Source organism: Cicer arietinum, chromosome 4, assembly GCF_000331145.2.
Source record: "Cicer arietinum cultivar CDC Frontier isolate Library 1 chromosome 4, Cicar.CDCFrontier_v2.0, whole genome shotgun sequence".
NCBI classification, from domain to species: Eukaryota; Viridiplantae; Streptophyta; class Magnoliopsida; order Fabales; family Fabaceae; genus Cicer; species Cicer arietinum.
The window spans coordinates 60,645,477-60,672,909 of NC_021163.2; the positions used below are offsets into that span (position 1 = coordinate 60,645,477).

Below are 27,433 nucleotides of genomic sequence, written 5' to 3' on the forward strand. Positions count from 1 at the left end.
ACATATCATTCTTATAATATAGGAATTTTGAATAGTTGATTTTGATTATAAAATGAATGAAATTCAATACATGGGTATACCCGAAATGATTTTGTTTTGGTTATGATTAAAAAAAGAAGGGAGTACTAGAGAGTCCAAGTTGGCTATGGAGAGTGCATAACTAAAAATTATTTAGTTTAAAATACATCATGATATTAAGTAATATAAACTTGTTGCCTCACTGCCTTGAGAAAAAAAGTAATGCTAGTCAAAATTTAAATTTAAATTTAAATAGTTCATCGTTTATTCATTCTATAAGAATTTATAGTACTATTTTGGATTTTGTTAACATATATAATTTTAGTCAAATCGTTTAGTGGCAACTCATATTGGTTGGAAATGTACCGTCAACCTTTTTATAAGGGGTAGGTTGGCGTAGCCACCTCGTGGCATGCAAGTTGCTATTAATATAACTAAAAGGAGTTCATTAATCAACCTGGATTGAACATTCAGTGTATACTTCGTATCCTACTCATTCCTACGTGAGACTTGGAATCTAGTAGCACATGTCAGATTAGATAATGTTTTTTCAAGAAGAATTGACTAAGGAAAACAGGTGGAGTTTTCATATATAGTTTATTTCTTTTATGGATGTATAATTTTACTACTATACAGGAATTTCAAATTTCAATCCAAGTCATAATGTGAACGGAAAGTCTGACCTATATAATCAATCTTTACAGTAACTATAACACATTCAAACCTTCAATTTCTACGTGCACTTAATAGTTAATATCTTACCTCAAATATAATAAACCCATAAGTCATGTCGAATAAGAACTAGCAATTGTATGACAAATTAAATTATAGATGTGTATAGGCAACTAAACATTGCAGCTTACTATTAAATAGTAGAAGATGATTATTTTTCTTTAACAAAGACAAGTCTTCTAGACATAAAAACACATGACAAGGATAAAGTAAACCGTGCCAACAACAATAATTTGTTTCTGAAACTTCGTCAACACTAGCTATTGATATTATATAAAATACACCATGGGCATATAGCCCACATAACAGACAGGTTCTGCCTTTGGTGATTTACTTTACATTTAATTGCTAAAACTTTAGGGATCGATCAATGTGCCAACTTCTTCAAATGTTGAAAGGTTCGTTGCTTAATCCATTGTCGATCATGTGGCAAGTAAGCATGAATTGAACTATCATAACTGCAAGTAGAAACCAATCATTAATCACTCCCAAGGCAAACCACATGCACAAAGAAAGCTCAATATATAAGAGACAACTACATACATAGACAGTTGAATTAAGAATTTAAGATACAACATAAGTTCGCTTCATTTTCCGATTTTTCATCTTAAGAGGGTCAAAACAGGTAAAGCAAACATATGATACAGAAAATGGATTAATTCAGTAAGTCCTTAACTCTAGACAAAAGAAAGGGCACATGGAGAAGAAAGAAGTGAAAGGAAGTAAAGACCAGTGCCACTTTTTCTAAAATATTTTACTCTATCATTATCAGGGGTTTAAGACCTATTTTCAGACTCAACTTCGACCAACTTTCTCACCCATAATCTTAGTTTTCATTAAATTCATGGAGAACAATAATGTCAATCGACATTAGTTTCGCAAACAGAGAGACAATTACATTTTTGTTTTCGTTGATATAAATTGCAGTGGTTCAAACAGAACCATCTAATCCTAGTTCAGCATCAAATTCTACGTGAAATGAGCAAGCAACTACAAAATTAAAACAACTTTAACCATAAAAAACGCAAAGCATCAATATATCCTCTTGCTTTTTCTACCATCTACTTTTCCTCTTCTCTTTTAACTGAATATAATTGAACTTTTTTTCAAAATCATAAAACACACACAAAGCATATATCTACTCCAAATTCTACAAGAAATGAGCAAGCAACTACTGAATAATAAAAACTTATTATTGAATCATGAAAAGCTCAAGCATCGGTATATTCTCTCGCCTTTTCTCTACCATCTACATTTTCTCTTTTCTTTTCATCAAATATAACATTTTAAATAAAATAATAATAAAACACAGACAAATCATATATCTTTATCTACTACAGATGACCAAGCAACTACTGAATAAAAATAAACGATCATTGAAGATTGAACCATGAAAAGCTCAAGAGTATCAGTATATTCTCTCTCACCTTTTCTCAACCATCAAATTTTTTCCTTTTCTTTTCACTGAGTATAATTTTAAATTTTTCGAAAAATCATAAAACACAGACAAATCATATATTTATTCAGTATTATCAGATCTGACCGTATTGAAAACCTATGCATGCACATGTTTTAGAAAGAGAGATAGATATATACACTAGAGCGCTCATGTCTGCAAGACCGTCTATGAAGTTATAGAGATCCATAATATCATAAGAGAGATTTCTGATGGCCGGATTCAACTCCTTCAGTTTCTTTTCATATAGTGCACATATGCCTGTAAAAGCACATGATTAGAACCTTTGTTTAATTCTGATAATAAATACATACAAATCATCCACATATAATATAATACGAAAATAATCTAGGTTGTAAATCTCAGATAGAGGCGCGCAGCAGCCAGCTTCAAAACTGGAATGATGGTGTAGCATATTGAGGGACCAGGAAAGGCCGCTATTCTAATATTTTTTTTATAGATGTCAATATAATATAATATATCTTTTTTTATAAATATTTCTAAATACCTTTTTTAAGAAGAAAAAAATCTTGTGGATATAAAAACAGTTAAAAATATTATAATTTTTTTCTCAGATATAAAAACAGTTAAAAAAAAGAGTACATGTTAATATAACTGTTTGTATATCTGAAATAAATTTAAATACGAACATGTAAGTCTCTGCTCTTTAGAACAATGAAGCTAAAAAATGGATCCAATAAAAATAATAATAGTTATAGTTGATAATAAAATCATACTAAAAATGTTTCTGAATAATATATTTTTGAGATTTTTTTGGTCCAATTTTTTTAGATTTATATTATGTTCCTTTTTTATTCTATTATTTGTTTATTATTACTACTTTTTAATTTCCTAAAAGCCTAAGGGTATCAAAGGCCCTTTTTTTTCTTCTGCAGACGGGTCTTAAGGTCCCAAACGTATTCTTCTTCTCCCTAACCTAGACCTAATAGTAATGATGGTCTGTAGAAATATATGCTACACATAACCAGCAGCTACATAAATAGCAGAAAAACGAGAAAGGCGGAGAGGGAGCTTGTGTCTAGAGCTCAAGATAAAAGCTTCACATTAGAAAACACAGATTTGGTTGCAAAACGCAGATCTTCGTGGCCAGAAACATTGACAAAATCCTATCTAATTTATTTTTCCTTCCCCTCATCTGGCGAGGCCCGTAGGGAGCTGTGATATTGGGGCACAAATGCATCTTCTTATTGGGTGCACCATCCATATACGACACAGCACGAAGCACAGTGGCAACCCCCTCCACCATGATAGGGGAACGCTATTTGGTGCTATTAACAATCATGATTTTAATTGCCAAATGTATAGTCCTAGAGTAGATCACCAAGAAGCAGTGAATCATCAAATTATCCATATATTGAGACAGTATGTTTGATGTTAAAACTTCCTATAGACTAGCATAAATTGCCACAGTCCCTTCTCACCAAAAACCACACAACATACAGATTGTCCAAAACACATGAGACTTAATTACCTCATTCAGCCAAACATCAGAAACTTTAAACAGAGACAACAAAGAATCCAAATTTATTACAAGAATAAGAGAAGTATATCTTATATATGAAATCCAACACACTTCCTGAAAATATTTAAAACTATAAATGGCTGAAGATGCAATATTCATTATACAATATTCTGTTTCATGTTATCAGACAAACACTATTGATGTAAGCAACAAAATGGTTAGGATTTTAATGATCACAAATCATGATTGCATTTAAAACAGGCAATTGAAGGTTCATTTGATATGTGTGTGATGTTAAGGGGGGTTAAGGCAATTTGAAGGGGTTATATGGTTAGGTTGGTGCCTATCAGAATTAATACCTGTGTTTGATGGGTGTTAGAGAAATATCAGGAAAGGTTTAATTGGCATTTTGATGGGTTAAATTCTTAGTCGTCTGCCAACGAAAATAGGTTTGGATAGAGTATAAAAGTAAGACGGCATACAAAAAGAAAAGAAGCCCTGAAATCATACACAAGGTTTTATTGTGTCACACAGTCAAGGAGACAGCAATCTGCTGCCATAATTAATAAATCTCATCATTTACAAAAAGAAAGAATTAAAACAAGGCTTTGAGCTTCTGTAATAGTTAAGAAAATCTTTCACAATATTAACGAAAACAACAATAAAAGGCTTTTCTCACTAGGTGGAATCAGCTACATAGATCAAACTAAGCTAAAATGCCCAATCATAAATCAAGTCTAAAGCAAAGCACTTGAGTCAAAATCATTTTTAATGGTTTAACCTATAGGTTCTCTAGACTTCCCTTGACCTCTAACTATTAGACTACTATTCATCTAATCTATTCTCCTTATTTAGGTTTTCATAAGTCTATTCATCTAATCTATTCCAGTTCTCTAAGAACCTTATAGATGTGTTTTCTCAAATTAATGATAACCATATAGTAGTCTTTCTTGATGCTATTGTACCTTGCATCAACTACATTATCATTCTTCCTGTGCCAAAATCCACTATTTCCAAAGTCACAGTTAAAACGAAAATATTACAAGGACAGAGCTTAAAGGGAAATAGAGAAAGGCAATCTAATGAGAAAGACTATCATTGCCTTCTTCTCTCCACGGTGTCCTCCCCAATTAGCGCACTGCGAGTGAATTGTTATAACATCAGCGTCACCGTAATTCCAGCTCGTTAAACCCATATATTATAATAGGGGAGATTGTACCCACCAAGAGGTTTTGGTCAATGTTTAGAGATGAGAAGGAAATAAACTTAGAAAATAAATTGTTTCCCTTTTTCAAAGTTTTATTGTCACTGAGGCGTGGGAATGAAGGTGGCGATTCTTTTATTTTCTATTTCTTCAATGAGATCATGCAACCATGTCCTCAATAATTTGGTTTCCTTAATTCAATATTATAATTTTATTGAAAAAAAGGTAATTTTGTGCAAGAGATTGGAACAAAAGTGCAACAATACAACAAATTAAGATCTGAACACATCGAGAATAAAACAAGAGATTGCGGGGATCCAGAGATGGAGAACGAAATAAAAAGGACTATAAGCAGAGATGAAGAAACAAATAGCCAAGACCAAAAGTGCAGAGATATAGAACCAAGCAGCCACAGTCAATAGGTGATGTGGGAGTGCAGAAGTAATATTCAAAAGGTAGTAGGAGACTGAGATTACAAAGATTTAAATGCAGAGGAACTATTCAAGGAAGGGAGGCAGTGTTTGTGGTTGTCAAACCCAGGAAGGGGTCTGGGGGAACATGAAGAACATGGTGTTGCACGACCTGTACAATTTAGAATTAGTTTTAGGTTATTTTTTAATTTAGTTTACCTATTTTAAATGATAAAACAGCGTGGCCTAAAAATCAAATGCTATTGAATGACCGCGTAAAATATCTTTACACCATCTTTGCGCCACAATTGAACTCATAAAATTATGCATAAATTTCTATAGCAAATTAGATATTAGTTTATCAGATCTTATTTTGGCCAAGCGTTTACGCAGTGAGTTACTTGTTCATGAATTAATTAGAAAACATAAACACAACTAGTATTTGAAATCAGTCAAAAGCCACGCAAATCCTATCATTCCTTGCACAGATGAGTGAAAGCTAATGAAATTTTCTACTACTGACGAAATTGCATATAAGAATAGAAGAAAAATAAGGAAAACCTAATAAATCATAAAATTGCAGTGAAGTGAAGTGAAAAGCAAATAAAACAGCAGCAGTATTGTTAATTAGTAGTACCATCCATAGCTTGAGATATGGAAGCATAATCCATGAATGTTCTGGTTGCTCTGTTCTGAGATGTTTGCATTAGAATAATCGTGTGCCGATTATTAGCCTGTGAAAAAAGACACACGGGATAGAAAAATAAGAAGTTGTTAGCGTGAATGAGGATAGACCTAATTTAATGGTGAAAATATGAGATTTGAGAGAATTGGAATGAGGTGAATGAATCTTACCATAACAGAAGAAGAAGAATGAAGAATGAAGAATGAAGAATGAAGAATGAATGAAGAATGAAGAAGAAGAAAGTCTCGCTCGAATAATTCTCGCTGGTTACTACGCCACACTACGCTTGAATTAAGAAGACTCGGAAAGACCCTCTACGGACTAGCTTGTGTGCGATCACCGTCCTTCTGACTACTCGCTCACCCGATCTCAACCGTCCGATCATGATCGCACGCCAATAATAAAATTTATAAACTAATGATTCAATATTTCTAAAATACTAAACCATTGATGGACCACTTTAATAGTGGTTCATGTTAATCTAATGATAGAAAAAAGGCATGTGCACGCTGTGACACTATTTTGTTTGTTCACCTACCATTGAAAAAGCCTCCAATAAGCTACATTTATTGCATTGTTTGGTCTAGTAATTATAGATTGAACATTTTCGTAAATTAAAAATGTAAGAAATTAATATAAATTCCTAATATAGGTTTTTTTTATATATATATATATATTTAGGTTCATTCTAAGTTTTAAAAAAAAATCATTTTTCATTTAAGGAGTTAGACATCCAAATGAAATCATTATTTAGTTAGAATAAACAATTTGTTTTCGTACAAAATTATTAAGTTGTTATGTAGTTCAATTGACAAAACTCTCGATGTTTATAAACTACAACAACTCGTTATGTTTAAAGGTAAGACTCATAAATTTTAAAAAATATGTGAATGTAAAGAAAACTTTTCTTTTAGTTACGTATGCTATATTTGAGTAACAAAAAATATTTTACTTCCGTCTTTAACTTAAATTATGATCACATAAGTCTAATAATTTTTTTACTAGTGTGATTCATGTTTTGACTCTTTTGTAATATTCAACATTTTTGTGTAAGTTTTATGATTCTCTCTTAATATAAACCTCATTTAAAAGTTTGTTTTTAGCCTATAAATGTGATTGCCAACTCTAAATAATGTCATGTCATTCCATTATAAAACTTTTAAAATATGACACATGACATGGCTGGTCATCAGGTCATGCTAGATTCCTATCTTTCATGATAAAAATGAAACCAAGACCAATTTGTGACCATGAAACCAGCCAAGTGGCCAACCCATCCAAACTTAACCTCCTTCACTTAAACAAAGCTTACTTAGTGATTATGACTAGAATCAATACTGTAATTTCAGCTTTCCATAACTACAAAAGATCAAAATTAATTGATAAAAAGCTTGTACATCAAGTATTCTTCAAAAATAAAGGGTTAGTATATACTATACAAAAAAATCTCTAAACTTCTGTTTTGGCTTGGACAGGTACAAGCTCCAAGGTTTCTTCATCAACATTACCATCACTCTTATTAATTTCACAAACCTCAGAAGGAATCAATTCCTCATAAGGCCCTACATTAGGTACAAGAAAAACCAAAACAAGTGTAACAAATCTAAGCATGTCTCTAATAAGAACAGCCAACCATAGGTTATTAAAATCAGTTCTAGTAACATGAAATACACTAAGTAACAATCCTCCACCCCATTTGGATATAAGTGCACCAATGCTATCAATGCACATTAACAATGCAAAAAATGTTCCTTCAATTCCTAATGGACATAGTTTTGTGCTTAGTACCATCATTGGCATCCACCTTAATTTGCCTGTGATTCTTACAGTTGTTTCTTCAATGACAACAAAGAAGTAGTCAGGTATTCCTATGATCAAATTCCAACGTAGAATGAAGATTAAGTCTAATACACCTGATATGGCATAAAGGAGTTGTGCATAGAATACTAGGTTTCTAAATGTGTATTGTTTTAGATACTTGTGGTAAATTAGAACTCCTATTATTGAAGCCACTGCACCAATTGCATAGATCACACCAACAAACTCCTGCATATGAAAAGATAGGAAATGAAACTTTAAGAAAAATAAATGGTTTTGAAAAAATTGTCCTGTTTTTAGTCTTTAATCATCTGCAAACAAAATATGGGACTGAGATTGTATACGGTCGAGTAAATACCTAATTTAGCCATTGAAACTGTAGGACGCTATCAACCTAGTTCTCTATATTGACAATATTTCAAAACGATCCTTGAAATTGCAAAATAATAATCAAAATCATCCATTTGCTGGTATTCCCAAGGACTGTAGTGATATTAAGTTGGTAATGTCAAGGATGAATCTGAAACTAATACTAAGGTTGCATTTGATAACAGATTCAAAGTTCAAACAGAGCGACGGACTTGATTAACATTTCACAATTTTAGGAATCATTTTGAAATATTGATAATATGGAGGACTAAGTTGATACGGTTATAATTCCAGAAACCAAATTGTGTATTTATTCACCTGTTGTCATAAATCCCAATAGTCATTGCAGTTAGCTAATCTAAGCAATTGAGTACAAATTGTAAGTTAGGTCGGTCTAAATCGTCCGATATTAAATCAATAGCCGAGATCTTAACTACAATAATGACTACTAACTGCAAATAATCTATTTTCCAAAATTTGAGACGTACCTGAGAGAAAGCAGGACCGGCTTTTGAATCAGTATACCAGTAAAAGTGGCCTTCATGAGTTGTGAGATTAAGAGCAAGCGAAAGGAACATGTAAAGAGAAGGCTTCCATGCTTGTGGATACATTATGGTTTTGTACATGCTTCTAATTGTCATTCCTACATTTTCTACTGCTCCCTGCAAAATGTTGTGTGTTTAGTTGGATTATTAAGAAAATTGTGTTTGATATATTTTCATTTCTTATTTTTACGAACCTGCTTCTTTTCATTATGCAAGTCACTGGTTCTGTTTTCATAAATCACAAAACCCAGCACAATTGTCAAAGCAGGAAAAATTGCCATAAGACCAAGTGACCCCTAAAATAACAACAGAAACAACCAATTTATCACAGATATTACAGTCAGTGAAAATTAAGTATAAGAACATTTCATAGATACGTCACCCCATGACTAACATTTCATCTTCTCCTCATCATAAAATAATCGCACAGTAAACAAAACTACTTGTCTACTATTTTATTTTTGCATTAACCCCCCGATTCTCAGAGTAATGTTGTCCTAGTAATCTGGACTTCAGCCAGAAAGTAAGTAAAGTCTGGTCAAGAAAATTGTTTCAGCCATGACTCAAACTCAGGTTCTTTCAAATGATTAGTCTTAAGTGAAGCTCATTAACCACTTGAAGTGAATTATTTGGTTCAATATGGGTAGAAAGAAAGAAAAAAGAAAGAACAAATCTTGAAACTTCATAATTTGTTTCTTTATTTTATGACCAAAAAAAATAGACATACCTGAGGACCAAGATGATGAACAAAGAACCCACTAACAAGATAACCAAGAAGAGCACCAGAAGCAGAACAAAACCCACACAAACTCTGCAAATCAGGAGCCAAACAAGGAACCTCAATACTATTCCTTGCAATACAAGCATCAATAGTCACATCAGCAATTGCAAGACTCGCCGACACACCAACGAAACACACCAACGCCGCCGCCGCACCCAGTCCGCCTTGGACCGCAACCACCGAGGCGGAAACAGTTCCAATGACGCCGGCGACAATAAAATAAGGCCGGCGTTGGTACCCGAATAATGGGAAAGCGTCTGTGCAAATACCCCAAATGGGTTTGAGAATCCATGGGATGAAATAGATTCCAACGTATAGTTGAACTGTTGAAGGTTGAATTTTTTGAACGTCTTTCCAGTAATAGTCTGAGACAAGTTTGAAGAATGAACCTGAGAAGCCTTGTCCTATACCGTATACTAGGAATATTCCTGCTATGAAACTTGGGTTTAGTTGATATGTCAGCATTGATAGCCATTCTATTGGTTCTGTTATGATTGATGAGAATATGAGTTTGTTGGTGTTGTTCTTTGTTTTCTTTGTTGGGTTAGGTGAATGATCTTCTTCTTGAGCTGTTGACATTGCTGGGTTTGAGTTTGTGTTTTGATTTTGTGTTGTCATGGTGGTTGTGGATTTAGAGGACATGGATCTGATGAGATGGAAGATTTGGTTTGGTTTGACCTGAACAATAAACAGATCGTTGAATTTGGGAGGGAGTGTAGTTGAAGTCAAGTTAAAATATGCATATTCTTTTTTGTTATTACACACTGACTGTTCTTACTCCTAAATTAATATTGCATGCAAAATATACCAAGATCAAGATTTTGCCATTAAAATAACATCGAAATCAAAAGCAGTTGACAGCAATAATTGTCTTGGATTAACAAATCAGCCATGCGTTTCATTTCAGTATAATTTTATTAACTCTGCAATCTGACAAAAACCATCGACCAAATTTAACAATAAAAAAGGCTTGATTTAACTTGTATGTTTTATAATCTAAATTATGTGACTCTGATCTCTCAACTACTCCCCAATCAAAAAACTCAATTTTCAATAGCATGTTTGGATCCAAGTTTAAATCTCGTTTCTCAAATTACATAAAGTTAGAATTTGTAGAGTTTAATGGTTGTGCATTACTTTCCAAATACATACTAAATAAATTAGCTCAAGTGAAAAGAAAAATGAAAGAATCAAAAGAAGATAGTATCACGTTAAAGATGATATATATAGAATTAGAAAATGAAAGGTACTCTCCATTGAAGTTGTAAATTTTTTCCAACAAAAACCTTTACTTCCTAATTTATATTCAAACGATTGAAGGAAAGTGAAATAATGTTAAAAAATTAAAAGAAAATTCTGGCCATTGATGAACTCTCTCCACATTTTTCTTCTTCTCTATAATATACCAATTATAATAGATGCAAAACGAATTTATACATAATTATGTTTATTGTTTGTCATAAACTTTAACTCCTTGTGCAGGCATGTCTTCGGTTTTGCTCCTAGGTACAGCTACCCTTTCTTTCTTTTTCCTGGATACTCAAGCAGCAAGTAACTTCTGGATATCCTTCTGAAAAAATGTGAAACAGGAAAGATCAGATTAAGCATAAAATACTTTTGGAAGCTTATATCACCAAATCAAATATATACATATATTTAAAATTCACATAGCAGAAAATAAGCTCCAAGACTATTTTCTGAACATTTTCTTTTAGCTACATGAAAATATCACTAAAGATCTGTTACTCTCATCTTTAATCTTGTGAAGAAAAACACATTGACATACTTGAGACCTAACTAGTTAATAATTCATTGCCACCATAAGAAGAATTAGAAGCTAGACTTTATATGCTGGTGGAAAGTTTAACATACCTCAATTTGAAAAGGAGAAGTTGTTGGTGGGTATCTTTCAATGACTTTACCATTTTTATCAATCAAGAATTTCTCGAAATTCCACTTGACAAGATCCCCGAAAAAGCCACCAGAACTTGATTTCAGAAACTGGTATACCGGAGCAGTAAATGGTCCATTTACATCAACCTGTATTACAAAACTTCATTACTTTATTTACTCACATATAATCTGTTCTGAACTATTGGATGAAGAAACATTATCGAACCTTATCAAAAATTGGAAATTCTGCTTTGAACTTAGTGCAAGCAAATTTCTTAATTTCTTCATTTGATCCAGGCTCCTGCATGCCAAATTGATTGCAAGGGAAAGCTAGCACCTCCAAACCTGGAAAGAAATTGCAAGGACACTAAAAATGGGTGTTTGATAAAAAAATTACTTTTCAACAAAAAATCTGAGTACTGTGTTCAAAGAAAAACAGCAAAGTACAAAATTGAAGTTCAGTCACTTTTAAATCTATTCTTTGGAAAGTTTTTGAATTTTCCTTCTACGAAAAGAGTCTAAGGCCAAAGCTCGCTCATGTTCCACCATATAGTGACCCTGACGCGCTGCTATGCTACCTACATTAATTACAAAATTTGAACAAAAATGGGATGGCTACAACAAACAATTTGGTTCAGCAGTTCAGCTACTTTTAGGGGGAATCCTTTAAAACACTGAAATAGAGCAAGATAGGTTGTATGTATAATTTTGTTTTAGGTTTCCCCTGGGTATCCTCATACAAGAGTCAATCCTATTTGAGAAACGTGCGGATACTAAATGTGAGTATCTCTTCCAGCAAAGGTTCAGAATGTGTTTTGCTACAAGTGGACGAACTAGACTCTTGCTAACCTCTAAGTGGGTTGGTTGAAATGGACATGCATTTTAAAACTATAACCAATAGCTTTTCATATAAAGTTATGTTTGGCCTACAGAGAAATGCTTAGAATAGAAATATGATTATTGTGACCATATCAACACATCCTAAAAACACCAACAACTTATGCCTGAACTTCAATAGGGAGGAAGGGCATATACTTATCTCCTAAACTTATACAGGGTACAAGATCCAATGCAAAACAGAATGATTTAAAAAGTATGTAGATTGAGAATGAAGAAGCTACACTGTCCAAATACCAAGTAGTGACCAATAGTCATATTAAAAAAAATATAAGAAATAAAAGCAAATAACTATGCTCCATGAGTAACGTACCTTTACTTTTAAATTTGTCATATAAGTGCGACAGTTCCGAGTAGTTTGATGATGTCAAACCGCTGTCATTCAAAGGAAATCATTCAATAAAATCATAATTTACCAGAAACTATGACTTAAGTTCTAAATTGTGGTTTGAACTGCAATTGCAGTTACAATATAAAGTTTTAGAAGTTTCCGAAACGACATCACAGCCGCAATTGCAATTGCATTCGCATCGGCTTGCATTTAGCTGCAATATGAAGATTCGCAACGTAACCGCAACTGCAGTTTAGAACTATAGTATTCAAGTTATTTGATTTGCCCCTTTTCGAAGAAAAAAAATGATTAGGATAAATTGACTTATCTCTCCCGAGCTATGCTTAAATAAGACATACCCTATCTTTAAATGAAAACAAACAACCCTGATATTTTAAATAAATGATATTAAGGTTATCCTCTGAGTTACTTTTCAATGACACACACCCACTCAATTTTAGTTTAACAAATTAAAGATGTTTGACACTTAGGGGATGTTAATGTCTTTTCCATAAGAAAAAGAGAGAGTGTACGCAATGCATTGTTTAAGCATACCACTCAGGGGAAGTGGGTGCAATTTCCCCCTAAACATTATAACTTTAATTAAAAAATAAGGCTCTATCACAAATAAAGTCAATAGTCCATAGTCATACCATTTTGAAGCAACATTAACAATCAAGAGAACCTTCCCCTTATATTTGCTAAGAGAAACATCCTTCTTATCAATATCCTGCACCATAGAATCATAACATTAAAAAGGACAGTGCAATAACCAATTTTAAACATTCGGTTAATAAGAACCCTTGATTTTGTCATTTCACTAACACAATTGTAACTCTCATTATAAAATAACTACATAGTAAAAAAAAAATCTTCTTAATTCAAAAAAGGGTTTTCCTTTTCCCCCTTCTACAAAACTCTACATATTAACAAAATTATCACAACAAGAAAAGAAAGAAAGAAAGAAAGTAACAATTTTTCTACTTCCCACTCACAACAAATTAAAATTGGAATTGGAATTGAGGATGATGCTACCTTGACAGTAAACTCATAAATGGTTTTTTCTGTAGCAGCTCTTGCATTGACTGAAAAAGACCTAGTCTTCAAAACAAGTTTGGGAGAATTGAAAGAGGTTTGTTGAGAAAACCCATGTTGAAAAAAAGGTGACTTTGAAGAAGCAATTGAGGGTTTGAAAGAAGTGGAAGGGATTGGATTTGTTCTAGATTGATTGAAATCATGAAGAGGTGTGAAGAAAGTTGTGGAGAAAGCCATGGAAGACATTTTGTGTGGTTCAGAACTTCACACACTCAAACTTCTATGTTTTTTTTTTCTCAGTAGTTTGTTTTGTTACCTTTTAATTATTTAATTATGAAATTAGATTTTATAAGTGGAATGTTTTGATTTTATAGGGTAGGGTTTTTATGGAGGAAAACAAACTTCCTTCCAATTTTTGTGGCCTCTTTTTATCTTTTCCGATTAATATGCCTTAATTGTGCATGTGCATTTAATGTAATTAAAAAAATTAATTTACTTGGTATATTTTAATTAGTGAATAGCATAAATAGCCCATATTGAAAAAATAATTTGTAGAGCCAACAATAATTGGTATGATTAACTGGTAGACTAGTAGTACTCATTATTTGAAAATTTAGTGAATGAAATTTAAGGGGAAGACTTCCATGAATTAGTTTTGTACATGAATAAGTTTTGTAAATGATTTACCATATATCATAACTTTAAGTTGTTTGATTAAATATATTTACGATTTTTAATTGACATATTTTATCTTAAATTACAATTTCTCTTTTGTATCTTTTGTTGATTTTATTTGTGAGGTAATTTTGATATTTTTAATAAGATATTGTGAAATGTTGAATAGATCGGTTAGATGTTGACTTCATTAAGTCGCGTAGTGTTGGGTTTAGTAATGTATCGCCTACTCTTTGTTGTGAAGTTTGAACTTTATGATATAATATTTCATTGATGTCAGGAACATGAATACATTGTATGCACCCAAAGATTATGAAGAAGGAAATTGCAAGTTTGACTTCACTCTAAACTTTTTCAAATATGACATATTTGACAACATCAACTGACCTTTTATTTCGAACATATATTGACCATCTCACTGCCTCGGGCTAAAATTATTGAACAATTCCTTCTCATACAACATACATCTAATCATATTCATTATGGTCTATTCTTCGTCTTAACAACTCGATTTGTTAAGGAGTGCGGGCAGATGTAAGTTGTCTTCTTATTTCGTTTGTGCTACAAAATTCGTTAAAGTCAATCAAACTAAATTTGCCTCTCTATCAATTTTTATACAACCAATTCTATTTTCATGTTCAAATTTTATAGTAACTTTACACTTCTTAAAAGTTTATAAGGTAGGGTGTTTGTGGGCTGGTTTGGTTCAATTTTGATTTTTGAGTGAATCAATTGCAATTTATAAGATTTGGTTGGATTGAATTTGCACATTTTTTGGATGAAATCCAAACCCACTCAAACTAATACATAAGGGATTAGTTTGAGTCGGATTGATAAGGTAACATAATTGTGTTCCAACTCATAATTTTTCAAAAAGAAATTCACAATTGTTTATAATTGTTTCAAATATTTTTTTTTTAAAGTCTAGTTGTTCAATGATATTTTTTTTAGAGTGCAACATAATTTTATTCGTAACTTTTATTTTAAGTCACGAACTCATTTATAAATTAAAAAACACATATATTAACTTAATAGTGTTAATAGTATTTTAAGTGTGTTATGCAATGTTAGCTAAAAATAAAAAGCTATGCATTGATGTAATCAAAGTATCAAATTAATGTAGTACAACTAAGTGTATGAGTTGAACATACGCGCTCACCATTTTAGATATCCAAATTTGTTGTTCGAATTGAATTTGTTTGGATTTCAACAAATTGAGTTGAATGTAAGCGACAAAGAAGTTTTCTAAATCAAATAAGATTGATTAATTTGGATTATGGATTTGTTTAGTTTTGTCTGAATCGCCTAACACCCCTATTTTAAAATAACTGATTTTTCATTAAAAAATAATATACATGTGTTATCTGCTAGTATTTATAAACGTGATAAAGTACCTCATTTTATTATTGGATTTAAGCTTGATAGGTCCACAAATGTCATCACAAACCAATTAAAGTTTCTGACTTGTCCTCCATGAAGACTCAATTAAGAATGGTTCTATATGATGTTTGTCACTCATGCAATCTCCACAAACTTTTGAGCTTTAATTAATGGCAAGAAGGCCTCGTACAATGCTCTTTTGAGCTAACACCTTTGCTTCTCTTTGACTCAAGTGGCTATGTCTACAGTGCCATAAATGAACATTGTCTTCAACTGATATTTTGAAACAAGATGGAAGAATCACAGTGGACATGATGACAAACATTCATTTTAAGGACATCGTTGATTGCAAGATTAAGCCTCTTTCAACACTTTGCATTTGCCTTGTTTGGAACACGATATTTATATGCTCTAGTGTGACACCTGTTAGAGGATTAAAGTCCATTATGAAAAAGTTATCAATCAACATGAACCATACTCTTAATTAATTTACTTATTTTGCTACAACCAACAATAAATATTTTAATGAAAATATTAACTAATTCCTCTGTCTTAAATTAAATGGACAAACTTTTATAAAAAAATATTAATTATTAATAATTTAATATTACTGTCAATTTTTATAATTTTCATAATTTATATATAGCCAATAAGGCCTTATATTTAAGAACAGAAATAGTAAAACAAAAAACTAACAAATACACATAGGGCCTAAGCCCGATTACAATAACAGGCCCAGTCCATAATATTCAAATGATTCAACACTCTTCTGTTGAACAACAAGACCCATGCAAAGTGTGTATATTGTTTAATCCGTGAATTCCAATAATGTATGACTTATACTACGTTGAGAAAGTTACTCATCTATTTTTTAAGTGTTTGTTCACCTATTCCTAAATATATTAATGAAAGTTAAAATTTGATAAAAATAAAAAATAAAAAAACTTCAAAAAATAAACAAATATAGAGGGCTTGAATGAGCAATATTTTAATCAAAAAGCTATTGATAAATCTAAATAATAGTAATAATTTTACCAATTGAAAGTAATTTTTTTTCAGTGTATCACTAAAAAAATAAAAGTATTAAACTATCATTTATTTTTATTTTTTTATTATGTACCACAAAAAACAACAATAGTGGAAAATCGGTTCCCCACCATCCAGTTTACTCCCATAGTTTTGTTTTTTTATAAAAAAGGCAGTGAGAGAAATTGGTCCTTCAAAATCATTTTCTTACATATTTAAATATTCTAAAAAAATATAATTTGGTACTTTTATTTTTTGTGGTATAATAAAAAAAAAATATCCATTAAAAGCAAACTTTAAAAATTGCCTCCACTAGGACGTATGCACATCCCTTTATTTTTCCCCGAGTGAATGATTACTATTTTGAAAACAATTGATGTAGATGTTTCAATTCTTAATGTAAATTCGTCAAAAAAATAATCTTAATGTAGGAGTTCTGGTCGGGGTGAGCCAAAAATATCCGTAAATATTAATAAAATGGAATGAATAAATCTTTTGATTGGATGTCATATACAGGTTTAAATTTAAAATTTATAATGGTATTTATTATATCTTCCTATATAAAAAATAAAAAGATATAATGGATAAAATTATTTTCTCATTTAATATTTATTTTGAAAATAAATAAATAAAAATAAATTTAAATAGTTACAAATTTTTTGAACCTATTATAAAATAGAAAATAAGAGATATTTAAACCTTATTTATTTTTACACCGAATCAGTCTTTAAACCTATTTTTGTAATTATTTATGTAAAAAAAGAGATTAAAATTAAATATTATACGTATTAATTCAAAATTATATATGTATACAATGCCAATTAAACAAAATCTCTTCACATAAAAAATACTACTCAAGTCTAACAAAATGTAAATCATTTAATAAGTGTTCAATAAATTATAAAATAATTTATTTTCTCGATCTAATTTTTTATATTCAAATAAAAATATACTACTCAAATAGAATAAATTTCTAAATCTTAAATTTAATTTTAATTAAATAACTTTTACAAATAAAATCTATAAACACTCGTCAACACATTGATCACTTGATATAATCAGCTTTATACAACTAAATACACCTATTCATTTTGGGTAAGCTATTTTGGCAATGTGAAGAAGACATCTTAGGGTTTTCATAAATGCTCAAGGTGTTACATATGAAAATGTTTCATATTTTGTGAGACCAAATTTAAGGGTACTAACTAATTCTATAGAAATTCTTATATATGGTATTTTAGTAATGTAAATCTTTTACTTTATTATTACTATTACTTATCATTAATTTTTTTTTACTTATGCATAACTCTTTTTAAATTTTATGACCACTAAATCTCATTTAGATTTTAGTCTAATTCATTATTTATGAAAGTCCCAAAACAATTTCACTTAATTTAATGTTATTCATTTGGTTAAAATCTCGTAATTATTATTACAATTATTTTATGTGATAAATACAATATTTTTTAAATTAAATCTTACATATTATTTTTTTCAAATTTTAATAAAAATGACACTTTAAAAATTCAACAAATTATTCACCAAACCTACACTTATTTATATATTCAAATTGAAATGCTATAGCTTTATTCCATTTTTTTTAAGGAATGGCTTTATTCCATTAATACAAGGTAGATATAGTGAAGTTAAAAGCTTCTCTCTGTTTTTTTTTATTTAAAAAATTACCTTTATTTAGAAATACTGAAAGCAACATAATTGTTTATATCAAAGTCTGTGCAACTATTAAGAAACAGAGTTTACCTGCCACTATATTTTTAAAAAGTAAACACATAAAATATTTTCATAAGCCTAACAAATCTGAATTTCTCATTTTATAAACATTTCAAGTATTTTAGGAAATTTAGTAAAAAAAAAGTATTTTAAGAAGAAAAAAAAGAAAAGAAAGAAATAGACAAGAAACTGAAAGCAAAAGAAAACGAAAGGACAAAGTAGTGCACTAGTATTAAATTTCTGAATTGTTCATCCCCTTATCACATTCAAATTAAAATATCACACTAATAACAACATGGGGTGATCCAAGTGGGGCATGAGTATTTCAAAGTGGTTTAAACGTTTCTTTTTGTATATGAAGATATTTTAAGTACTTTACATATTAAAATAAGGGTGTATACTTTGTAAAATTAGATCATATATTTCTCTATTTACTCCATTAAGAAAAACAAGGAAGAAAATAGAGAAAGCATAACAAAAAATTTAAAAGATATTAAAGAGATGATTAAAAAGTGGTTGAGTTAAACAACTAATCAATCTTTATTGTTAAATTTAAATTTTATTTACTAATCAATCCAAATTATTAAAACTCATTCGCCTTAAAAATCGAAGGTTAATAAAAAGAAAACTTAATTGTAATTATAGTTCTTATATTTTTATTGATTGACGAAATTAGTCTCATATTTTAAAAGTCGACAGTTTTGGTCACTCTATCTAATTTTTAACTAAAAAATAATAACGTTAAATATTTTAAATAACGTCTAATATGATACGATGATGTAAAATGATTAATACTTATAAAATTGAGATAAAATATCGTAAAAATTTAAATTTTAACTTCAATTTTTTATTTATTTATATTTTTAATTTAATTAATGATATGTGAATAATTAATGCATCTAGATGATTCTATATTATAGAATTATATATCACGTCGTTAAAAATATTTTAAATTATTATTTTTTAATTAAAAAAAATGAAAAAGGGGTTAAAGTTGTCGATCTTTAAAATCAGGAGATAAATATCGTGAATTAATAATAATAATAAAGAAATTAAAACTATAATTAAGTCTAAAAAAATAATTAATTTAAATACTTGAAGAAAAGAAATGAAAATAAGAGTATTGAAATAGATAGATATGTTGTAGTTATTATAATATGAGAAATTAAATATCTATCCAAGTAACAGTGTATACGTATCTAGAGATAAGAGAGAGTCCATATATGAACAAAATGTATAACTTTTTTTATAATAAATGAAATACTGTAAACATCAAATTACAACTTGCTAAAACAATACCCAATTAAATAATTAACTTAATTGAAAATGTGTATGAAAATGGTGTTGTGAGTGGTTGAACAGAGTTGTGCAAATTCTAAGGTTCAATTGAAAACCAGAAAATAAAAGTCTTCTCCTTTTCTTTATTTAATTCTGACTCATCACTCACTACTAACATCACTACTTCAATTTCTATTCTCTCTCTTCATACTTCTTCTATGTTCTGGTACTCTTCTTCAACTACCCTATCATTTCTTCATTACTTCCTTTTCTCAATTATATAAAAATATTAACTTTTTCTTTTATTCTTCATAAATTCTTGCTTCTCACACTTTCTCTCCATTTTCAAGTGAGAATGCAAAAAATTATAATTTTTTATCTCTTATTGTTAATTTACAACTCATATTGTCATCTGGGTCTTCCTTGTTTTCATGATTATGAATTCTACATTCTGTTTAATCTCAATTTTTTGCTTCTCTCTTTATATTTGTTATTATTATTATTATTATTATTCACTTTTTTCTTTCCTTATTTAAGATGTATAAAAATTTATGACATAACAACTTTCCAATTTTTACTTATTTTTTTATTTTTATATTTAATACTTTTTTTTAACTCTGTTTGATTTATTTGTCTCTTGATATTTGTTATTTTTTATATTTAAGTATTTAAAATATTTAATTCCTCATTCTGTGTTGTATATGATTGATTTTTTAGATCATTTTTCGTTTCCTTGTCTAATAGTATCACTTTTTCTTGAACACTGTCATTGAGAAAAAGACAAATAGGAAAGAATAAAGAAGTAAATTTTAAATGACCCTCTTTCTTTGATTTGATAATTATTCTTTCATCATTATCTTTGTTCATAACTATTATTGATTTGTCATGTAGAATTGAAAAGTTATGCTTTGTTTTTTATTACATCTATTGGTATAAGTTTTTTTTTTTTAAATTTACTTTTCATGCTTAAAGAAATAAAACTAATGCTTATGTTTTGTTTTTATTTCAGGTAGGAATGGGAACAAATCTCAGCATTCCCAAAACTGAAAAGTTTTGTGAAAATGGTGAAAATGACAATCTTAGATATGGCTTATCATCTATGCAAGGATGGCGTGCAACAATGGAAGATGCTGTGAGTAATAATAATAATAATAATCACAGAAAAATATTACTAGTTTATTTATTAAATTCAAAGTCTTAGTGTGTCTCCTCCTAGCATTTTTGTTGTGTGTGTGAGTGGATTTTTCTTAGCTTGTTTTTTTGATAGATATGCATTTTACAGTTGAGATTGTAAGTATATTTTGTGTGTATTTGGTTCTACGGTGACAAAAATTGATTTTGAATAAATTGATTCTGGTTAAAAGTGAATTGAATGTAAAGTGATTTACATGTGAATACATTCATGTAAAATTGAGTTGAATAATAAATTTGAGGCTAAAACTTAATTGTGGAGGCAAGATCAATTTTATACTCGAGCACATCCAAACATGTCAAAATCAATTCTAAACCTTTAAAGTTAATTTTATAGTAGTTTTGGAGGTCGGTCGTGCATTTTGTAGGGTGCTCTGCTGTTTTAGTCATGTACTGCATAATTGAGCTATGCTTAATGTTTAAATTTGGGAAATGGTGTTGTTTTTGTGGATCATAAGATGTAATTTATCTTTAATCTTGTTAGAATCAATGAATCAAATTATGGTATTTGTGGTTCATAGATTGTTCTAGTTGAACGTTAATATGTAGTTGATTTCTTTCGTTCTCGTTCTTTTGCTAGCATGCGGCTCTTCTTGATATCGATACATCCACCTCGTTTTTTGGCGTTTATGATGGTCATGGAGGTAAAATTTTGATCTAAGTTTGGTTATTTGGAATGGAAGGATGGTCGAATGTCGATTTTACTACGATAAGTTCTCACTTAACACAAATTTTCAGGTAAGGCGGTTGCAAAGTTTTGTGCCAAGTACCTTCACCAACAGGTGTTCAGGAGTGAAGATTACACAGCTGGAGATGTTGGAACATCTCTTCAGAAAGCGTTTTTCAGGTTAGATAAAAGAAAAGAGAGTCTGTTGTGTAATATAATCAATGTAGCACCAAAACTTTGGGTTTAAGGTCTGGTGTCTGATATGAGTTGTTTGATTCTATGAACTATCATTCTGGTAATTATGCAGAATGGACGAGATGATGCGTGGTCAAAGGGGATGGAGGGAATTAGCAGTGTTAGGTGATAAGGTAAACAGGTTCAACGGAATGTTCGAAGGATTGATTCGGTCTCCAAGAAGCAGCGATGATAAGGACCAAACTGATGATTGGGCCTTTGAGAAGGTAGTTATGATGAGTGTATAAAATTATATAGTTTTCTTTTCAATTTTAGTTTCTTTTTTTGTTGACATTCTGTAATTGATCTTTATATATTGTAAGCAGGGGCCTCATTCTGATTTTGTTGGACCAACTTCAGGAAGTACTGCTTGTGTTGCAATCATTAGAAACAACCTACTTTTTGTTGCAAATGCCGGTGATTCACGCTGTGTAATATCTAGGAAGGGTCAGGTAACATCCGGACGGAAATTTTGAAATTTTTATCATTTTAAAGTTTGGCATGAATTTGTAAAGACATATATGTCAACTACCTGTTATGTTTCATAATTTGAGAAATAAAATTCATCATGAAGATTTTTTCGAATACATAGAAGATTTTGCAGATAATTTTTTTTTCTGACTGGATTATTGTTGTACAGGCATACAATTTGTCTAGAGATCACAAACCTGATCTTGAGATTGAGAGGGATAGAATCTATAAAGCTGGCGGTTTTATTCACGCAGGACGAGTTAACGGAAGTTTAAATCTTGCAAGAGCTATAGGTACATAACCTACCAGCAAGTAAGCTTTTCCAAATGTTAATGTGAGCTTCCTTTTATTCAGTGTTAACCTTAGTAAGTGACCTTCTCCTATGTGCCTTAGTTAGCCAAATCCATTAAGTCACTGACAATAACTGTTTTTTCTTGACTATAGTTTCTGTTGAGTATGACTCATAGTTTACTGATAAGTGAGTAGGTCGTTCGAGTAGAGTGTAATCTTATAAACTAGACTGTAGTATTTAAGCACAAGTTGTAATTTGTAACATAACCTTGAATCATAATAGAAAGGTACTACAACTACTCTACAGTTAGAGATGTAGACATAATTGGTCGAGCTCCGTGATCAAATCTCGTGTGTTCTTTGTTTGTGTTTTTTGTATTTGCTTTCTTTTTGAACCGGGATTGTTGTTCCGGCAATTTCTTTTTGTAGATGCAGTTATATGGATGAGATTTCGGACAGTCGTGTGGATTGGAGGTAGTTTCTATAGTTTTACTACATTTAATATGCTTCAATATTATGCAGGTGACGTGGACTTTAAGAACAATAGATTTTTGTCTGCCGAAAAACAAGTTGTTACCGCCAAGCCAGATATAAACACTGTAAGTTTGCTCCTGCGCGAATCAGATTAATTTTGCAAGTGTATGTAGATCTAAACAATTTCGCAATTGCAATATGGCAGAATTCACTAATGAAATGTTTGGTCAAGAGTCTCAGTATCTGCTACTACTACTACTACTACAAGTTTTCGACTTTTTAGTAATGTTATGATTGATAGTTTTGTTTTTTGACATTTTATCGTAGGTTGACCTTTGTGACGATGATGAATTTTTAGTGCTAGCTTGTGATGGCATATGGTATGATATTGATTCTTATGCTTTATATCCCCATTTTAGTTTTGAGTATGGTCCTGAAAATCTTTTAGTTTTATGCATATATGAGCAAATTACAATAACGTTTGATTTAAAAATCTTTCATCAATTACATTAGTTCCTCACAACATATTGAACTACAATTTGAATCTCTACTGAGAAGGCGTTTGCATTTAGGGTCATTTCTTGAAAATGATTACCTCTGCTAGGAAAATATTGATATGTTCATCCAAAAATAATTTTTGAACTGTTATTCTTACGTTTCAGGGATTGCTTGTCGAGCCAACAATTGGTCGATTTTGTGCGTCAAGAACTTCTCATGGTGAGTGTTTAAGTTAAACATTCAGTGTAGTTTGGATGATTTGTGTAACAGATGATTTCACATGATACTATTTTTTTTTTATGTCACAGGAAACCAAACTTTCTGAGGTTTGTGAAAGAGTGCTAGACAGGTGTTTGGCACCGTCGTTGGCTGTCGGGGACGGGTGCGATAACATGACAATGATCTTGGTGCAGTTCAAAAAACCAGTGCAGACTAGTGCACCAGCTGAAGATCAATCATCTTCAAATGAACATGGTGCATCTGAATCAAATTTGGAGAGTGGTTGAAGTTTGCAGTTTTTTTGTGTACCAACACTGCATGCATATCTATGTATATTGTATAGTGGTGACTAATGCTAAGAAAATATATAGATGATCATTTTCTGTAATCAATTAGTTTGGTCTCAAGTGGTTAATAAGTTTCAGTTGAAGACAAATTTTTCGAAGAAATTTGAGTTTGGATCTTTATTGAAACAATCCTTAACTAGATTTTACTTATCTTTTGATCGCATATTGAATTACCAGAACAATTATCCAACTTTAGTTTCCTTTTTTAAAACTAGAATGTGTCTTGCTTTGTTCAATAAACGACTATATCTCGAAATTTGTAATTTTTAACATTTGCAACATTGATACCTTTAAAATAAAATTATAATTCTTTGGTCCCAGTGAAATGAATTTACAAAATTTAAAAATAAAATATGACAAATATCTCATCCTAATTTGTCCTTGCATTTGAATAAATAAAAATTACATATTCTAAAGAAACTAATTACGTATGTAACCATAAATAAAAATTACATATTTTAAAGAAACTAATTAAGTATGTAACCATGGTTCATCAAAAAATATAAACCTAAAACTAAACTTTAATTTGACATGTGAAATTCCCTTATTCTTGTAGTTGTTAATCAAGAGTCATAACTAGAGCCACAATGAAGGCATAATCGATGTTTGGTAACACAGTGACCATAAACTTTTCTCTTTCAAACATAATTCTAAGCTTTTTATCTATCTGCAACAACAATAACAATTTTAGATCCAATAAAAATATTTTTGGTCATGAATTTCTTCAAAAAATAAAAGACCTATCTTTTCCATTTTGATATTTGGTATATTCATTCTATACATTATTTATTTTAATCTTTTATGAATGAATGAAAATTACTTTTATATACAGATAATATTCCTAATTTAGATATTTTAAAGAAAATAAGATACTGTTTTATTTTTGTCTGTAGTAGACTCATAATCAAAATATTTTATTTTAATAAAAAATCAATTATAAAAATAATTTTTTTAAAAAGCTACTAAAACATAAAAATAACTTCAAAAAATGAGAAATTATTTTATACTTGTGAAAATGATTATTTAAAAAAAAAAATTGTAACAAGCACACTTTGAACATGATTGTTTGAGAGAAACATAACTTTTTAACTAATTGTGTAAAAAAAAATACAAACCTGAGCAACAACATTGTCGGATTGGCCAATAGAAACATCCCAAGATTCTCCCAAAAATGTTTTCTTGATAGTGAAGTCAGAAATTCCTGTGGTATTATTTGCCAAAAATACATTTAATTTGGTATTTAACGGTATAAATGAGGATCGCTTCCTAATAAAGATAAGATCATTTGCCTCTGAACTTCCACCTCTAAATGCTTTCCAACTACCATCTTGTAGCTGCAAAAACAAAGTAGTTTTTTAAATATTTTTATTTTTTATATTAATTGCATAATAATATATAAAATTATTTTCGAACCGATCCTCGAAGATGGAGAATGAGGTTTCCGTTAGCATCAAATAAGAAGCGGTGTTGCCTTGGTGTTATGATGGTTTGAAGAGAACTTTTAACTGTGAATATCACATTGTTGTTCATGTCTTTTATGATGAACTTATCTCTCACACTCCTCTCCTTTGTGATTATCAAATCAATAGGTTGTCTTTCTGTAACAACATAAATTGTTAAGATATATAATTTTAATTTTTTAATTAATAAATATATTAACTTTTCAACTACCTGTACAATAACGACGGTCGATGATGGGAGTCGCATAAAGTGGTGGTTGGTTTGACATGATGGTAAATAAATTAATGGCGCAGAAAAATGTTTTAGAGATGTGTTTATTTGTTGTAGAATCAAGTATTTGGCATGAAGTTTTTTTTTTTATATATGTGGAATATGAATTTGTCAACCATGTTGAAAAGTAAGGTTGCTTGTTGGATAAGGAATTTAGGATTGAGATCAAATGATTTTGAACGCAATAACTTATGTTTGACTTATGTTACGTACGTGTAACAAATTCATTTCATTTTCAAATAGTATAAGGAACACGCTTTATAACTTGCCAACTACTATAGTATATACCACGAATTTGTCAAAATAAAATTAAAATTGTGCAAGATTAATGATGAACCAGACAAAAAAATGAGGAACTAGTCCATTATTAATATTGGTCATTTTAAAAAACATATTAAATCATTTAAGCATATGGCTTACGGCCCAAAGATACCATAGACCGGGGCATCCAAAAAATTAACATTAAAAATTTATTAGGGTGTAAATCTAAGGGTTAGTATTTTGCAACATAATTAATTTGAGTTAGAATTCGGTTAGAAAGAGATATTTATAGTTAGTGTTTGGTAGACCTTGAATATAACATTTCTTTTCAATATAAGGAATTTATATGTTGGGGAGTTACTCCGAAATAAATCAAAACCTTAAGAGATTTTGTTACCACTTGTTGGAGAGTCGGGAGGAGCGCTATATTTGGAATGGATTAAACGTCTAAGATTCTTAAGAGACTTTGACATCACATCTCAACTAAAAACCTTAAAACATTAGATTTATGGGTCATTCCTCTTATATATTCAATATTTTCTCAATTCTCAGTCAACGTGGGAAAACACTATAAAAAGTAAAAATCTCAATTTTTTTTATGAAATTATTTCTCAGTAAAAAGATATAAGTAAAAAATGATAAAAGAAAAAGAAGTTAATTTAATTTAATATATCAATTTTATTTAATTATTTTGTACTATATTGTTTAAAATAAATTAAGTGCCATTTTCAGCAAATTTAAGAGAATGAGAGTGTAAATAAGAGTGATGTGTGTTTGTTAAAAAATATAATGTGCATATGCATTCAGTCGTTAATAAAAAAAAAGTGTAGTTATCAGTCATTGTCAAAGATATCATTATTCATTATAGATAAAATATGTTAAATGAGATAATAAATATTTAAAAGTATTTTAGGAAGAACAAAATAACTATTAAAGTTAAAAAAAAAATTCCATCAATAATTTTAAAACAATAATTAAAAAGGAACGAATGATATAGTATAATGTAAACTTAGATATGGAGGTGCGAGTACAACTTTTACCAATTATTTAATTAATGAAAAATAAAATTGAAGTCAACTTCTATAATGCATACTAAAACAGAGCAAGAAGGCAATGGGATAGGTTGTGAGGAAGTTATATGGAAGGAAGAGACTATATAGAAGCCTATGGATTTCATAAAGAGTGCAAAGAAAAGTGAAAAGAAGCAATTTCCAGTAGCTATTACTATATTTCAATGAACTCTTTATGTTCAACGAGCGAGAAGTTAAACAATTGCTTTTGGTTACAAAAATTTATACCATT

The 27,433-nt window shown here is 30.1% G+C and overlaps 5 protein-coding genes across 6 annotated transcripts; 1 reads left to right on the forward strand and 4 right to left on the reverse strand.

The window, feature by feature from the left end:
- Positions 1-856: 856 nt before the first annotated feature.
- Positions 857-6,316, reverse strand: LOC101503201 (enhancer of rudimentary homolog). Its single transcript, XM_004498738.4, has 4 exons — positions 6,159-6,316; positions 5,941-6,037; positions 2,347-2,467; positions 857-1,208 (listed from the first exon to the last, which is right to left on the reverse strand). The coding sequence occupies exons 1-4, from the start codon at positions 6,159-6,161 to the stop codon at positions 1,118-1,120; spliced, it is 312 nt and encodes a 103-aa protein (XP_004498795.1). The 5' UTR covers positions 6,162-6,316; the 3' UTR covers positions 857-1,117.
- Positions 6,317-7,344: 1,028 nt separating this feature from the next.
- LOC101503519 (probable folate-biopterin transporter 6) lies at positions 7,345-10,286 on the reverse strand. Its single transcript, XM_004498739.4, has 4 exons — positions 9,448-10,286; positions 8,915-9,016; positions 8,664-8,837; positions 7,345-8,034 (listed from the first exon to the last, which is right to left on the reverse strand). Exons 1-4 carry the CDS (start codon positions 10,141-10,143, stop codon positions 7,438-7,440), a joined length of 1,569 nt encoding a protein of 522 aa, XP_004498796.1. The 5' UTR covers positions 10,144-10,286; the 3' UTR covers positions 7,345-7,437.
- Positions 10,287-10,707: 421 nt separating this feature from the next.
- LOC101504062 (phospholipid hydroperoxide glutathione peroxidase, chloroplastic) lies at positions 10,708-13,998 on the reverse strand. Its single transcript, XM_004498741.4, has 6 exons — positions 13,658-13,998; positions 13,276-13,352; positions 12,605-12,666; positions 11,621-11,739; positions 11,374-11,541; positions 10,708-11,071 (listed from the first exon to the last, which is right to left on the reverse strand). Exons 1-6 carry the CDS (start codon positions 13,901-13,903, stop codon positions 11,042-11,044), a joined length of 702 nt encoding a protein of 233 aa, XP_004498798.1. The 5' UTR covers positions 13,904-13,998; the 3' UTR covers positions 10,708-11,041.
- A 5,824-nt stretch (positions 13,999-19,822) lies between these two features.
- Positions 19,823-24,302, forward strand: LOC101504374 (probable protein phosphatase 2C 60). Of its 2 annotated transcripts, none has more exons than XM_004498742.4 (11): positions 19,823-19,973; positions 20,757-20,879; positions 21,519-21,582; positions 21,677-21,785; positions 21,913-22,066; positions 22,166-22,291; positions 22,480-22,603; positions 23,124-23,200; positions 23,403-23,455; positions 23,738-23,792; positions 23,882-24,302. In XM_004498742.4, exons 2-11 carry the CDS (start codon positions 20,763-20,765, stop codon positions 24,077-24,079), a joined length of 1,077 nt encoding a protein of 358 aa, XP_004498799.1. In that variant the 5' UTR covers positions 19,823-19,973; positions 20,757-20,762; the 3' UTR covers positions 24,080-24,302. The 2 variants fall into 2 exon arrangements, with proteins under 2 accessions (XP_004498799.1, XP_004498800.1); XM_004498743.4 differs by lacking the exon at positions 19,823-19,973 and adding an exon at positions 19,984-20,096.
- Positions 24,303-24,504: 202 nt separating this feature from the next.
- Positions 24,505-25,967, reverse strand: LOC101504918 (protein LURP-one-related 15-like). The gene is made up of 4 exons (XM_004498744.4): positions 25,811-25,967; positions 25,553-25,737; positions 25,255-25,473; positions 24,505-24,806 (listed from the first exon to the last, which is right to left on the reverse strand). Exons 1-4 carry the CDS (start codon positions 25,866-25,868, stop codon positions 24,699-24,701), a joined length of 570 nt encoding a protein of 189 aa, XP_004498801.1. The 5' UTR covers positions 25,869-25,967; the 3' UTR covers positions 24,505-24,698.
- Between the last annotated feature and the right edge of the window lie 1,466 nt (positions 25,968-27,433).

Coding starts and splice junctions, on each gene's coding strand:
- LOC101504918 (XM_004498744.4), bottom strand. CDS start 25,868: ATGTCAAACCAACCACCACTTTATGCGACTCCCATCATCGACCGTCGT. Junction 25,738..25,810: donor CGACCGTCGTTATTGTACAG/GTAGTTGAAAAG, acceptor ATGTTGTTACAG/AAAGACAACCTATTGATTTG. Junction 24,807..25,254: donor CCGACAATGTTGTTGCTCAG/GTTTGTATTTTT, acceptor TTGTTGTTGCAG/ATAGATAAAAAGCTTAGAAT.
- LOC101503201 (XM_004498738.4), bottom strand. Junction 2,468..5,940: donor CATATCTCAAGCTATGGATG/GTACTACTAATT, acceptor GTGCTTTTACAG/GCATATGTGCACTATATGAA. Junction 1,209..2,346: donor GCAGACATGAGCGCTCTAGT/GTATATATCTAT, acceptor TTCTACTTGCAG/TTATGATAGTTCAATTCATG.
- LOC101504062 (XM_004498741.4), bottom strand. CDS start 13,903: ATGTCTTCCATGGCTTTCTCCACAACTTTCTTCACACCTCTTCATGAT. Junction 13,353..13,657: donor TTTATGAGTTTACTGTCAAG/GTAGCATCATCC, acceptor TCTATGGTGCAG/GATATTGATAAGAAGGATGT. Junction 11,542..11,620: donor AATTTCCAATTTTTGATAAG/GTTCGATAATGT, acceptor TTTGTAATACAG/GTTGATGTAAATGGACCATT.
- LOC101503519 (XM_004498739.4), bottom strand. CDS start 10,143: ATGTCCTCTAAATCCACAACCACCATGACAACACAAAATCAAAACACA. Junction 8,838..8,914: donor TGCATAATGAAAAGAAGCAG/GTTCGTAAAAAT, acceptor AACATTTTGCAG/GGAGCAGTAGAAAATGTAGG. Junction 8,035..8,663: donor CCGGTCCTGCTTTCTCTCAG/GTACGTCTCAAA, acceptor TTTCATATGCAG/GAGTTTGTTGGTGTGATCTA.
- LOC101504374 (XM_004498742.4), top strand. CDS start 20,763: ATGGGAACAAATCTCAGCATTCCCAAAACTGAAAAGTTTTGTGAAAAT. Junction 21,583..21,676: donor CGTTTATGATGGTCATGGAG/GTAAAATTTTGA, acceptor ACAAATTTTCAG/GTAAGGCGGTTGCAAAGTTT. Junction 22,067..22,165: donor ATGATTGGGCCTTTGAGAAG/GTAGTTATGATG, acceptor TATTGTAAGCAG/GGGCCTCATTCTGATTTTGT.